Source organism: Nicotiana sylvestris, chromosome 4, assembly GCF_000393655.2.
Source record: "Nicotiana sylvestris chromosome 4, ASM39365v2, whole genome shotgun sequence".
Taxonomy (NCBI): Eukaryota; Viridiplantae; Streptophyta; class Magnoliopsida; order Solanales; family Solanaceae; genus Nicotiana; species Nicotiana sylvestris.
The window spans coordinates 181,527,105-181,542,403 of NC_091060.1; the positions used below are offsets into that span (position 1 = coordinate 181,527,105).

The 15,299-nt window shown below is 41.0% G+C and overlaps 1 protein-coding gene across 1 annotated transcript; it reads right to left on the reverse strand.

Annotated features, from left to right (window-relative positions):
• Positions 1-8,963: 8,963 nt before the first annotated feature.
• LOC138890622 (uncharacterized) lies at positions 8,964-10,709 on the reverse strand. Its single transcript, XM_070174024.1, has 5 exons — positions 10,395-10,709; positions 10,215-10,311; positions 9,999-10,123; positions 9,844-9,900; positions 8,964-9,746 (listed from the first exon to the last, which is right to left on the reverse strand). The coding sequence occupies exons 1-5, from the start codon at positions 10,707-10,709 to the stop codon at positions 8,964-8,966; spliced, it is 1,377 nt and encodes a 458-aa protein (XP_070030125.1).
• Between the last annotated feature and the right edge of the window lie 4,590 nt (positions 10,710-15,299).

The window sequence follows — 15,299 nt, forward strand, 5'->3', positions numbered from 1 at the left end:
AGTATAATGCGGGAATACTTTTAAGTTCTAGGTCGCCCACCAGTATAATGCGGGAATACATTTAAGTTCTAGGTCGCCCACCAGTATAATGCGGGAATACATTTTAAGTTCTAGGTCGCCCACCAGTATAATGCGGGAATACATTTAAGTTCTAGGTCGCCCACCAGTATAATGCGGGAATACATTTAAGTTCTAGGTCGCCCACCAGTATAATGCGGGAATACTTTTAAGTTCTAGGTCGCCCACCAGTATAATGCGGGAATACATTTAAGTTCTAGGTCGCCCACCAGTATAATGCGGGAATACATTTAAGTTCTAGGTCGCCCACCAGTATAATGCGGGAATACATTTTAAGTTCTAGGTTGCCCACCAGTATAATGCGGGAATACTTTTAAGTTCTAGGTCGCCCACCAGTATAATGCGGGAATACATTTAAGTTCTAGGTCGCCCACCAGTATAATGCGGGAATACTTTTAAAGTTCTAGGTCGCCCACCAGTATAATGCGGGAATGCATTTTAAGTTCTAGGTCGCCCACCAGTATAATGCGGGAATACATTTTAGCTCTAGAGTTTGGAATCAGTAGCCCCACCTGAAGACGGAAGGTTACAACAGAGATCCCCAAGCAGGAAACAATAAAATCCCCAGCGCTAAAAAGAAGAAGGCTGCAAAAGCAAGCACACATTCAAAAGGAAGAAGGAACGCGTCTCAGAAGAAGCAGTTCGGAAACATTGTAGCATGCCCAGAATGACAATACTGATGAAGAGCCATACCACTGAAGAAACCAGTGGAAGATTTAAAGAAGAAAGCCATGTTCCCAGCGGACTAGGCGAAGTGATGAAAACTGGCATTCAAATGTCAGCAAGGGACCAGCATCCTCTCCCAAAGTCACAAGATAAATCCATAAGAGGAAAGCGTTAGCCGACAAGAAAGCAAGGCAACAAGAACAAGTGGAAGATGGATAAGATCGCATGATCCTCAGTCTAGCTTAGTTTCTTGTTTTCCTTTTAGAGCAATGTAACAGGGAGATCGGTTGAGCAGTAGCATCCTACATCAGCATACAACAGCGCACAACAGCAGCAAGCAATACAGTCACACGGTAGTCCCAGCTACCAAAATTTCCCGAACTACATTGACCTGATTCCTGTTTCAGCCCAGGATATGTAGGAAACCTCTGAAGCAAAGGTTCGGTCAAATCTTTTTCAAAAAATGCTTCACACGGAGTATTCGGACGGGCAAAATCACTCGCTTTATCTTTGCGCGAAAACCCTTCGTGTCTTCGTGCAAAGAGGGGCAGCTGTAAGCACGTGATTTTTGCTTCACGAGCAATCACTCCCAAGGGAAAACAAAAGAAAAATAGTAACAAATGGCTTCGCTGTACAATTTTTTTTCCCTTTTCGTGACATGTGTTATTAGTCGTTTGTAGGTCTGTCCATTTTGCATCTAGACATTATCAAACAAAAATACAAAAATGCCTGTCGTTAAAAGAAAATTCAAAAAAATATATATGTATATGCGCATCGTTCGTTCTAGGCTTTTAGTTCACTTACTTAAATATTTTGTGATAATTGTGTTAAAATGTTGCATTGTTGTTTAGTTTTAATTTTGTTATTTTATTTATTTTTGTTATTTTTATTTTTATTTTTATTTTGTTTTGTTTTAAAAGAAAAATGAAATTAGAAAACAAAGAGGGAAGGAAATCGGTTGGGCCCAAAAGAAATGAAACGAAAACAGGCCCAACCAGCACTGATCCAGTCCAAAACCGGCTGCCTAAGCAGCAATTCAAACGACGCCGTATGAGGGCGTTCGATCTGAGCCATCCGTCCAGGCCAATCCAACGGCTCAGGACCTCTATCAGTAACCCGTTTCAAAACCCGACCCAAATAACCAGCCTGACCCAACCCCTCATTTAAACCAAACGACCTCGTTTCACTACCAAACGACCCCGTCTCATTTCTCACCCTCGGATCCAAGCCGTTGAGATCATATGATCTAACGGCTCAGATCCAATCCCATAGACCATATATAAACCTTCCTTTACACCCACGCCCCCTATACCAACACCCCACCCCTTCGTCCCCAAGCTCAAACCCGGACCTCCCATTAGAAACCCTAGCCGCCCCCATCTCCCTCGCCATTAAAGCCGGCGGCATGGACGCCGGTGGCCACCTCCTGAACACCCTAGGACCACCTCACTGTCCTAAACACGAATCCACTAACCACGAACCTCGAATCATCTCATATCGTCTCGAATCTGGATTTGAAGATTCGAGGCAAAACTCGATCTACACCAAACCTCACCATCTTTGTATCAGCCACTCCCCTGACCTTCCTCGTGACCAAACCAAGCTTGGTTTGGTCCGAATCTACCCACAACTCCTTAAAAATCAGATCTGGAAATCCAGACTTTAGAACACATGCACCTGGGGAATCCGGCCGGTCTTGAAAGGGGTTTTGAGGTTCAATGGATCTTAACCAAGGTGTTCTCATGTGAGAACACCCTGGTTAAAATTTGTTCGGCCTCAAATGGGCAGAGTTGAGTCGGATTTGGGTCTGTTTGATTTAAACATTTTTCGGTAAGTTTTCTTTCCCTTTTCGTTTATATTAATTGCTGATTAAGTCATTAGCATTGCTGTGTGGTAATTGTTTTTTTATTTTTTGATAGTTTCTTAATTTCTTTCCTCTCAGTAAAGACCTTTTATTTGGTCAATTGTTTCTGTGTATGATTTAAATGTATCCTATGATGAGCATGTCTGATTAGTATAGTCGTCGCATGAATAACTTATATAGGCCCTCAGTAATTGAGCACAAAATTGTCTGATGCCCTTTAGGTCCCTGAACGTATTGTTTATATGAGCGACTGATTATTACCTGCTATAATTAGTATAGTCGACTCGATAAATGTCGTTGATTAGTTTCTATAACTAATGAATCAAACGAGCTAATAATGTCGCATGACTAATTGAACGTTGCCACTAACTGAAGGCCCCAGCATTGTTAAAATGGTTTGTTTGCATTATAAAAATGATTGAAAAGGTTCAGCCCAGGCAGCCTTGAATTTGAACTTTCATCAGTTCAAAACTGCCCTGATGCTGCAATAGGCAGGGCAGTAATAATCAAGGTTAAGCAGGGGTATTCTGGGATGTCAAAAGGACAGAAAGATTAGTTTAAATGAAGCTGACAAGTAGGGTACTAATTAAGATTAAACTAATACTAATGGGGAACAAGACACAAGGGTATGGGGCTTAAAATGAATACTAAAATAAGCCCATAACCCTGGATTAAAGAAAAAACCAGGCGTGGGGAACCAAAGGGGCTGGGCACAAAAGATGCTTAGGCATGGCTTTAACAGAGTATGGGCAGGCTGCAAAGTTGCAGCACGAGGGCAGCCTAGCGGCACTGAGTCATTTGGCTTATAAATAGGCCATTTGAGAACTTAGAAAGGGGCTGGACATTTCTTAGTCTTCAGAAAAGAAAAACAAGAAACATAAAGTCTCAGAATATTGTAACCAAACACTGTCTGAAAATTACATAAGAGTTTATGTTGGTTTAGCTGTCTTGGCCAATTACTGTTGGTTGCCTGTTTGAGCTGCTTGTGGTTGTTGAATTGCTGGGGTGTTTACATTGAATACTCTGCTGTCTCTGCTGGTTCCTACTCTGTTTCTGGGATTTGTTGTTTGTTGCTCGACTACTCGGGAGCTTCATCTTTGTTGGTTGATTTTGTTGCTGTGTTGTTGCTGTGTGTCTGCTGCTGCTGTATTCGTTGCATACTACTCAACTGATCACTCTCTTTCTTCCTTTCCTTCCTATACCAGGTACACACCCAATACACTGTCAGATGTAGCTGGAAATTTGAGCATGAATGTAAATGAAAGACCTGAAGAATTTTGTTTATATACATAGTTTGCCCTTTTAAATATCATGTAATGTAGGAAATTTTATGCCTGTTTTGGATGCTGGAGATAGCCTTCAGGCCTGATAACTATCAACGAATGTTAGTTGAATGTTAGATTGTGTATATAGGATGGTGATAAGAGTATGCCTAAGGCAACAGGTTGTATCTCAGATTTAGTGCAATAGTGTAGTATAAGTATGTAATGTATGCCAAGCATAAAATTCGTACACTAAATAAGTTCTTTCCTTTCCAATAAATTGCTATATATAACTCTTAAAACCATGTCTTAAGATCAGGAACACAAATTCAGGGCCTCAACCTCACAAGGGTCGAGTTCAGGCCAAAACAGGCCAAGTCGGCCTGCTTCGAACAAGCAGTGGCCCAGGTCTGGCCAATCACGCTGGGCTGGATTTGGGCCCGTGATTACTTGTTCGGACAGCCTCGTTTCTGATTTTAGGCATTTCTGAATGTTGTTACAAACAACTTGCAAGCATGTAATTAATTAGGACTATCTACTGTTTTCAATTGATAAGGACAAACGCGATAAGAAACGTAGTTGCTATAGGATATCCTTTTAAAATAAGAACGAGATGAGCCTCGATGAAAATAAACAAAACGTGCAAATGCGGGGCCCTTGTTTAAATGTATATTATCGAAGCATTTAGGTTCCAGGACGGGTTGTTTAGCAAATCTCACAACCCTCCTAAAATAACAATACGATAGACTCTTTAGGACGCGCCTTAATAAATCTTACCTTCTTAAACTAGGGTGCGCATTTATGCGACCCAAATCCAATTCTCAACGGAGTCGAAATGTGTTTCTAATCACGGGTACATTGACTGTGACGTGGTTCGAGATGCATGTCCATGACGTTGCAAATTCATTAAAAATAAAGAACGAGATGAGCCTCGCCAAATAAAACATACAAATTGCGGGGCCCTCAGTCAATATTTGCTTTAAAAATTATTTGGACTTCGGGATGGACCGTTAGTAAAATTCCACGGTCTTACCCAAAATAAATACGCTAGTCGCTTAGGGCGCGTCTTTAATAATTTAATTTCTTTAAACTTGGGTGCGCATTGATGTGACCCAAATCCAAATCTCAACGGAGTCAAAGTATGTCGACGACCACGGGTACATTGATTGTAACGCGGTTCGAGATACATTTTCACAACGTTGCAATTCCTGATAAAAACAGTAAAGTGATAAAAGCGGTTTAAAGATAAAATTTGCACACAAGTTCATATTGTATTTAAAATCAGATAAATAAGCCAAATATAACAGTTGAGCGACCGTGCTAGAACCACGGAACTCGGGAATGCCTAACACCTTCTCCCGGGTTAACAGAATTCCTTATCCGGATTTCTGGTACGCAGACTATAATATAGAGTCATTATTTTCCTCGATTCGGGATTAAAATTGGTGACTTGGGACACCCTAAATCTCCCAAGTGGCGACTCTGAAATAAATAAACCAATCCCGTTTCGATTGTCCTTTAATTGGAAAAAACTCCCCTGCGCCCCCGGGCGCGGAAAAAGGAGGTGTGACAGTGGTTACTCAGACTTCACCCTTACAATTGGTCACAATTATCATTGACACTCATTGTGGCATTTTAACAAACACACTGTTGGCATAATTTACCGGAAATCCATTGACACTTATTGTGGCATTTTAACAAACACGTTGTGGGCATCATTTACCGGAAATCCAAATTAATCCTTTTGTAACCCAATAACCACCACAATTGCCCCAAATTCACCCAACTAAGGTAATGGATACAACTCCACAAATACCACCACCCACAAGCACTACGTATATACTACAAATTACTTCTGAGAAAAACTACTACATAATTAAGAATTCAAAAGAAAACCCAACAAAAATTAGCAAAAAGAAAACCTTACCTCAGGTGGGAGGAGATTGTGAGAAGTGAAGAAGAAGAGTGGTGGGGAGAGAATTGGCGTTGAACTTTGGGGTGATTAGGACTGGGATTATTTAGGAATGGGAAAGGGATGTGTTTGAGTGGAGAAGGAGGGTCTTAGGCGTGGGGGAGAAGAGGGGTTTGAGGCGTGAGGGTGGAAAAGGGGTGTTAGGGTTGGGTTAAATCACTAATACACTTAAAACACAAAATAGGAAAATAAAAAAAAATTAATGTTAACTTATACAAATTAACAGGCGGAACGGCACTAGCGCGGTCCGAGCGCAGCCGCGCTAGCAAAACAGAATACTTGGCCATATACGCGGTCAGTAGCGCGGCCTTAGCGCGACTGTGATCCTAGGGCAGAAAGCTGAGGCATAATACTTGGTCATATGCGCGGCCTTAGTGCGGGCGCGCTCCTGGGCCTCAAAAGTTTTCAACTATTTTACCTTTTCCCTCAACGTCTGATGGACTTATCACTTGCCCAAACTCACCTACACTGGTTAGTACTTACTAAAATAAAAAAGAACAATTCTAACTACTCTAAAGTCACTACTCATTGGGTTGCCTCCCAATCGATACCTTAGTTAATGTCGTGGCACGACTGTTACAACAAGTCAATGGGTTGCCTCCCATGCAGCACCCAACTTAACGTCGATGCAGATGCTCGACCACTGAGGTTCAGTCAGATGGATCACTAACACTTCCTTGGTTTCATCCATGCCCACATATGGTTTCAATCTTTGCCCATTGACTCTAAATATATGGGAATCTTTCTCTAAGGCAATCTCTATGGCACCTGAAGGGAGCACTTCGACCACCCGAAATGGTCCAGACCATCATGACTTGAGTTTACCCAGAAATAGCCTTAATCTTGAGTTATAAAGCAACACCATGTCTCCAGGATTGAAATTTCGCTCAACAATGTTCTTGTCGTGCAACCTCTTCATTCTCTCCTTGTATAACCTCATGCTCTCGAAAGCAAGAAATCGGAACTCATCCAGCTCATGCAATTCTGTGACTCTATTTGTTCCCGCAGCCTCAATGTCCAAATTTAGTTGTTTCATTGACCACCAAGCTCTATGTTCTAGTTCCACTAGCAAGTGACAGGCCTTCCCGAACACCAACTTGTATGGTGACATACCAATTGGTGTTTTGAAAACGGTTCTGTAGGCCCAGAGTGCATCATCTATCTTTTTCGCCCAATCAGTTCTTGTGGCGTTCACAGTCTTGGTCAGAACACTTTTTATTTCTCTATTCAACACTTCGACCTGTCCACTGGTCTGTGGATGATATAGGGTTGCCACCTTGTGGCGCACATCGTACTTTGCTAGCAATTTTTCGAAGGCTCGATTGCAAAAGTGAGTGCCTCCGTCAATGATAATAGCTCTCGGGGTCCCAAAACGGGTGAATATATTCTTCTTCAAAAACCCCACCACCACCCTTGCATCATTGGTGGGGAGTGCTGCAGCTTCCACCCATTTGGACACGTAATCTACAGCAACAAGTATGTAGTTATTGCCAAGGGAGCTGACGAAGGGGCCCATGAAGTTTATCCCCCATACATCAAACACTTCAACCTCTTGAATTGGGTTAATGGGCATCTCATGACGACATGTGATGTTCCCGGTTCGCTGACATTCATCACAGCCTTTCACCCATTGATGTGCATCCTTAAACACGGTTGGCCAGTGGAACCCGACTTCTAGAACTTTTGTTGCCGTCCTGACTCCTCTAAAATGTCTGCCATATGTTAATGCATGACATGCCTGCAAAACAGAAGATTGTTCTATCTCGGGGACATACCTCTAGATCATATACTCAACACAAATTCTAAACAGATAAGGTTCATCCCAGTAATATATGCAGCAGTCACGGTAAAACTTTTTCTTTTGCATAGAGGAAAGGTCATAGGGAACTATACCGCTTGTCAGGTAATTTGCAAAGTCTGCATACCATGACAATTCCTCAAGGCTTGTGGTGAGTAGCTGCTCCTTTGGAAAGGTTTCCAAAATATCCTCTGTCTTAACTGAGTTTTCAGCTCCTTCAAGTCGCGATAGATGATCAGTGACCTGGTTTTCCGTGCCCTTACAGTCATGAATCTCCAGGTTGAACTCTTGCAATAGCAGCACCCAACGAATCAGGTGCGGTTTGGACTCCTTCTTTTCAATCAAGTACCTGAGAGCAGCATGATCAGTATATAGAATTACCTTAGAGCCAATCAGGTATGATCTGAACTTGTCGAATGCGAACACCACAGCCAGCATCTCCTTTTCAGTCACAATATAGTTCAGCTGTGCTCCACTCAATGTTCTACTGGCGTAGTAATTGGGTACATTATCTTGTCTTTCTGCTGTCCTAGAACTGCCCCCACTGCATAGTCATTAGCATCACATATGAGTTCAAATGGTTGCTCCCAGTTGGGGGCAACAATGATGGGTGTTGTGACTAGCCTCTTTTTCAACTCCTCGAATGCTACCCTGCAGTCATCAGAAAACATGAAAGGGTGATTTTTTTCTAACAACTTACAGAGAGGGTTGGCAATTTTTGAGAAGTCTTTGATGAATCTCTGGTAGAAACCGTCATGCCCGAGGAAGCTCCTGATTGCCTTGACTGATGTGGGGGGTGGAAGCTTTGCTATCACATCAACTTTAGCACGATCCACCTCAATTCCCTTGCTTGATACCAGGTGTCCCAAGACTATACCCTCTTGTACCATGAAATGGCACTTCTCCCTATAAGGTTAGTCTCCATACACATTTTCAACACTCGGGTCAGGTTTGTAAGGCACTCATCGAATGAGTTTCCTACCACTGAGAAATCGTCCATGAACACCTCCATTATGTCTTCAACCATGTCGGTAAAAATGGCCATCATACACATTTGGAATGTGGCGGGTGCATTGCATAGGCCAAAAGGCATCCTCCGGAAGACATAAATCCCATATGGACATGTGAATGAGGTCTTCTCTCTGTCCTCTGGTGCAATGGAGATTTGTTTATACCTGAGTACCTATCTAAAAAACAAAAGTGAGACCTCCCTGCCAGTCTGTCAAGCATCTGATCAATGAAGGAAAGTGGGAAGTGGTCTTTCCGGGTGGCCAAATTCAATTTCTTATAGTCATTTAATTTCTTATAGTCCATACAAATTATCTAGCCTATGACGGTTTTTGTAGAGATCAGCTCATTGTTATCATTTTTTACAACCGTCATACCACCCTTCTTAGGAACACATTGCACCGGGCTAACCCAGTTGCTGTCAGAGATGGGGAGAACAATTCCCGCATCTAACCACTTAATGATCTCCTTCTTCACCACTTCCTTCATGTTGGGGTTCAACCTTCTTTGGTTCTCCCTGGAAGGTTTGTGCCCCTCTTCCAGCAGAATTTTATGCATATAATATGCCGGGCTGATCCCTTTAATGTCTGCCATGGTCCATCCAATGTCAGTCTTGCACTCCGTGAGTACCTGCAAAAGTTGTTGTGTCTGCACATCTAACAAACTAGATGAGATAATAACAGGTAATGTGGAATTAGGTCCTAGGAACGCATACCTGAGATTGGCGGGTAGTGGCTTCAACTCTAGCTTTGGTGGTTCTTCTATGGATGGCTTGGCTAGAGGAGTTTCTATTTTTTCTAAGTGCAGGGGCTCGAATTCAAGTGATCTCTCCCAAAAGCCTCTGCCCTCAAGAGCCAGCACCCATTCTACCAATTCTTCCCCATTCACCTCATCTATATTCATAAGGCATGCAGTAAGAGGATCCTCAATAGTCAATGTCTCATCATCCTCTTCCACGATTACATCCACGACATCAATAAGAGAACAATTGGTGAATACACTTGGTCGCCTCATAGATTTCTGCATGTTGAATGTTATCTCCCCATCATTCAACCTCATCTTGAGCTCCCCAATTTCACAATCAATGAGGGCTCGCTCCTGTGGCCAAGAACGGCCTTCCCAAAATTATGGGAATTTCTTCATCCACTCTACAATCCAGAATCACAAAATCTGTAGGGAACACAAATTTCCCTACCTGTATCAACACGTCATCCAAAATACTTGAGGATCTTTTCACAATTTTGTCAGCCAGCTGCAACAACATAGATGTAGGTCTAGCTCTTCCAATCCCAACCTCTTATAGATCAATAAGGGCATAAGATTTATGCTAGCCCCTAAATCACAGAGTGCCTTGGCAAAGGCAAAGTTACCAATGGTGCAGGGAATTGTGAAACTCCCTGGATCAGACAACTTTTCAGCAACTGGTCTAGTCACCACAGCACTGCAGGTCTGAGTTAGAGTTACTGTGGCCAAGTCTTGGAAGTCGAATTTTCAGGACATCAGGTCATTCATCATTTTTGCATAACCGGCCATCTCCTTCAAAGCATCAATCAATGGAATATTTACCTGAATTTGTTTTAACATCTCCAAGAATTTCTTGTATTGTTCCTCTTTTTGGTATTTGGCCAGCCTCTATAGGAATGGTGCTGGAGGTCTCTTCTTCCTAGTGATTTGGGTTTTCTCTTTGTCATAAACCACCTCAACTATTGGTTCCTAGGCTGTTTCAGCTTATTTCTTAGCCTCAACCTGTATGTTGGTTTCTTTATAGGCAGGTTGTACTGTCACCTCTGTTAGTTTTACTGAATCATCTAGCTCAATGGGCACTAGTACAAGTGTCTCAACCTGTCTGCTTTCTCGAGCCCTCTCTTGCTCCAAGTCTAGGTCTCTGCCATTACGTAGACTCACTACTATCAGCTGCTTTGGGCCTTGATCTTTTGGGTTTACCTGAGTGTCTGCGGGCAATGTACCATGAGGACGATTATTCAAAGACATCGAGTTCTGGCCCATTTGCACTTTAATATTCTTTATGACTGACTCATGTACATCTACTCTTTCACTCATTTTCGCATTTGACCCAATAACCTGCTGAATCATTGCCTCGAGTCTAGCAAACTCATCTTCCTGTCTCCCACCATGTTGCTGCTGAGGAGGATGATAACCCTGCTGCTGATTTTGGTTGTTGTACCCCTGTAGCCTTTGCTAGGGCGCCACATTATTGTGAGGTCGTATGGCTCCCATATTTCCAATGTTGTGTTGTGGTTGGACTAGCCTATATGGATGATTCTATTGGCCCTAATTCTGACCACCATATCTCTGACCCCCATAATTAGACACATAATTCATGTCCTCAGGGTAATGATGATGATCACTTTTCGCATTCCACTGGCTACCAATTGGCTAACTAATGCAAGATGTGCATAAGCCCCCATTGGTTGTATCTACAATGTGCACCTGCTGCTTCTGCCCTGACTCTTCCTCCTTTTTGTTGAGTATGCTCATTTGTGTCATTAAGGTGGCCATATTTTCAGCAAGAGTGTTGGCTGGATCTAAGGCCACTGGTGAACTACTGGAGTGATAGGTGCATTCCTGGTTGTCCACCCCGAATTCTATGCCATCTTGTCAAGCAGGTTTTGGATTTCTCTCCATGATTTGCTCAAGAATGCTCCACCAGCTGAAGCATCAACATTAGCCTTCATGATATCTTTCAGACCCATGTAGAACCGTTGCCCCAACATCTGCTCTGGAATACCGTGGTGTGGATATATAACCAACATCCATTTGAATCGTTCCCATATTTCTTGCAATGTTTCCATTGGTTTCTGTTTGAAGATCAAAATTTCATCAATTTGCTCAGCAGTCTTGTTGGGTGGATGAAACTTATTCACAAATTGCTTGACTAACTCCTCCCAAGTCGTGATGGAATTAATATGGAGTGAATTTAGCAAAGTCTGGGCAGCTCCTGTCACTGAAAATGGAAGCAATAACAGCTTTATTGCTTCCTGATTTACGTTGGGCATCATGTTGTTTGTGATTTGAAAAGATTCAGCCTATATCTGCGGGACTAATATCGATGTGGACAAATTCTCTGTTGTGGGTTGCGCCCAGTCATATAGAGGAGTATATACATAAGATACAATATAATATACTACAAGAAAATATATTATGCTACAATATATACATAATATACAATATATATACTACAAGAAAATATATTATGCGAATATATATACATAAAATACAATATATATACTATAAGAAAATATATAAGAGAATATATATACATAAGATACAATATAATATACTACAAGAAAATATATTATGCTACAATATATACATAATATACAATATATATACTACAAGAAAATATATTATTATGCGAATATATATACATAAGATACAATACATATACTAAAAGAAAATATATAAGAGAATATATATACATAAGATACAATATAATATACTTCAAGAAGTGATATTTATGCATGACAATTTAGTGTTTTACTATTGTTTTGTTATTTTCTTTTTCGTCAAGCACTTTAATAATTAGATATACATATATACTACATATATATTTTTAATATAGCCATGATACTACAAGAAATTGTCTTAAAAAAAAAAACCGCTAGGCCCGCGAAGCCCACGAGCCCGGCCCGTTAAGCACAGGACCATGTGGGCTTAGGCCCGTCACGGGCCGGTTCCACCCATTAGGCCCACGAAGACCGGGACCGCCAGGCCCGGGACCGCCAGAGCCCGGGACCACGAAGCCCGGGACCGCGAGGCCCGGCCCGTTAGGCCCACTAAGGCCCGGGCCCGGGACAAAATACAGCACTAAAGAGGCTCTACTACCTATGCAGTCGGGTCTACCACATTATCCCCCATGTTTGGTTCAGGTTGTTCAGTTGATTGTTGTTGTTTATTTTTCTGGTTGGCCCGATTCAAGGACTTGAAAACTTTCTCGGGATCTGATAATGCTTCAAACACTTCACCAGTTCTCAATGAGTTTCTAGGCATGCACCTGTACAACCAAGTTAGCAAACGTTAAAATTTCAATGTATGGATTGAAAATAGAGAAAACTGACTACACTAAGAATTTTTATATTTCTTTCAACTGTAATTGATAACACCGCTAACTCCCCGGCAACGACGCCAAAATTTGATCACGCCCAACTATACCTTATAAAAAAGACAAAGCGGTCGCTGCAAATATAATCCGGATATTTAGCCCAGAGTCGAATCCTATAGGGAATTAACCTACCAATTACTTTTGTCAGACTCACTAAATTCTCTGTAATCAACTTCCTAAATATTTTGAATAACACTTGGTGATATTTTTACTAACTATAACTGAATAAAATTATGTAAACTAAAAACTAACTATGACTGAGTTGTAAACAAATAAGAGAAGGATCTAAGGTTGTGATTTCTCATATTGATGGAATCCCTTCCTGTTATGTTTCGTATAGATTTGCCTAATCGTCTCTATCGATCATGAGCACTCTTACTACCATAACTTTCTCCCGAGTAATTACGACAATTTACTAGACGCACTCTCCCGAGTTACACTAGCTGACTTTTATTACAGCTCACTGAGATCGCACCCAAGGTTACGTTATCCCTAATCCCACCTTTAAACCCTCGGTTATTGATTCCTCATATACTTTGGGAGTAGTGTTGTTCAACAACTACCTAAATATGTACTCTCTCCCGAGTAATACATATTAAATAAGCACAGCTAATTGAGGATCCTATCAATTAACTACAACAAGAACATAGTTGAACAAATAGAGATTAAACTGGGCAAACTATATTGACACAACAAGAAGTTATCCCTCAACAAGTTCCATCAAAACCCTAGACTAAATAATTAGCTACACATAATTGTGTTCATAATAACAACAACAAAATTTATCATGAATGATAAAAACAAAAGGAATAAAGGTAGGACTCGTTGCCGAATTATCCTCCTTGCCTCTTCTTGCCTTGAACAAAACTATAAAAACCTTGATATCCTCTTTTTGGGCGAGCTGGACCTCTTATAGGTTAAGTGGAATTACCCCCAAAATTCCAAGTTTACCCATAAAATTTCTTCGCTCCAAAGTGACTAGCGTGGCCGCGCTCAAACCGCGTTTGTGGCCGCGCATATGGCGTTCTATATTGTCCTATTTCTTCTGCTCTAGCGTGGCCGCGCTAAGGCTGCGCTCAGCCCACACTAGAGTGGATAAGCTATTTCTCTCTTCTTTTCTTTCTTCTTTCACACGTACTCAACTCCGAGGGACTTTCCTTGCTTTAATTTAGCTCCAAACACTGTCCTAAGTCCTCATAAGCACGACTTGCTCCTGCAAACATGAAATTCACAATTATAGCCATTTTATCGTCATTTAACCTTCCTAGAATGGTGAAGTATAGTCAAATTGAGGCATAAATAGTCACCAAACTATATGAATCTAGCCTATTATCAACTTCCTTAAAGCAAATAATAGAACTCAAACATAATATTCGAAATTGAGGGAATACCTGAGGCTGAGAGAGAGAACATATAGTATTATATACTATTCGAAGTAATGACTAAAAATTGATTCAATGACATAGACTAATTACTTTACAATCACACAACTGTATTTAAGAGCTGTTTTTTTTCTGGCTTAATTATTTAAGAGCTGGTAATGATATATAATAGGGAAAAATAATATGAAAAGAAGCAGGTGAAGAAGTGAATTCAAGGAAGCAGTGTAGTAGATGTCCAAGAGGGAAGAGCTATTAATTTCAGCTGCATGAGTACTCTCTAGAAAGGGTTGGCATTCCGACAGTTCGGATTGCGTATGAAATTCGATTTTCGGATTGAAAACTGACAATCCAAATTCAATTCAAATAAAGTTCGAATTGGATCGAATTTTTTAAATTCGGTTTCAGATTAATCGGTTTGGATATTTAAGATTTTCGATTTTGAGCTTATAAGTTGAGATGTTTCTTATTTTTACAAAAATAAATTTCCAAATGAAGTGCTCATGTTAAATTACCTGAAAAGTTTTCAATTTTTGCCGCAATCATCCAAATGAAATATTTAAGTAATAAAATTACTATAAAAAAAATACAATAGAGACACTAATATAGCTGATAAGGAGTAGAAATAGTAAAATCATGTCCAAATAGAAAGTGTATTCTTACATTAACTTAGTAGTAGTTAATATTGAATATATGAGATAATATCTAATAGGTAGGGTATTGAACTTAAACCCGTTAATCAGGCCGGGCTGACCCGTTTTCAACCCGCTTCAACCCGGGTCAACCTGGTATTGTACCATATAGGGAGGGCTGGGACAGGTTGGTAGGGGGACCGGGTTTTGGACGAACACGTTCAGCTTAACGGTGCACCGAACCCGCATAACCCGACATCCCTTAACGGGTTGTTAGCGGGCTGCAGTCCGTTAACAGCCCGGTTACCGTTGGAATTTTTTTATTTTTTCAAATTAATTGGACCATTCCTAACGGTCAAATTGAAAAATGACCGTTGGGGAACGATCAGATTTTGCAAAAATGGCCATTTCGCGCCCCCCCCCCCATTAAAAATATAGCCCCCACCCCTAATAATTAAAAAATTACATTTTTAACCTTTTAAAATCTTTAAATAACCCCCTTTCTTCTTCATTTTTT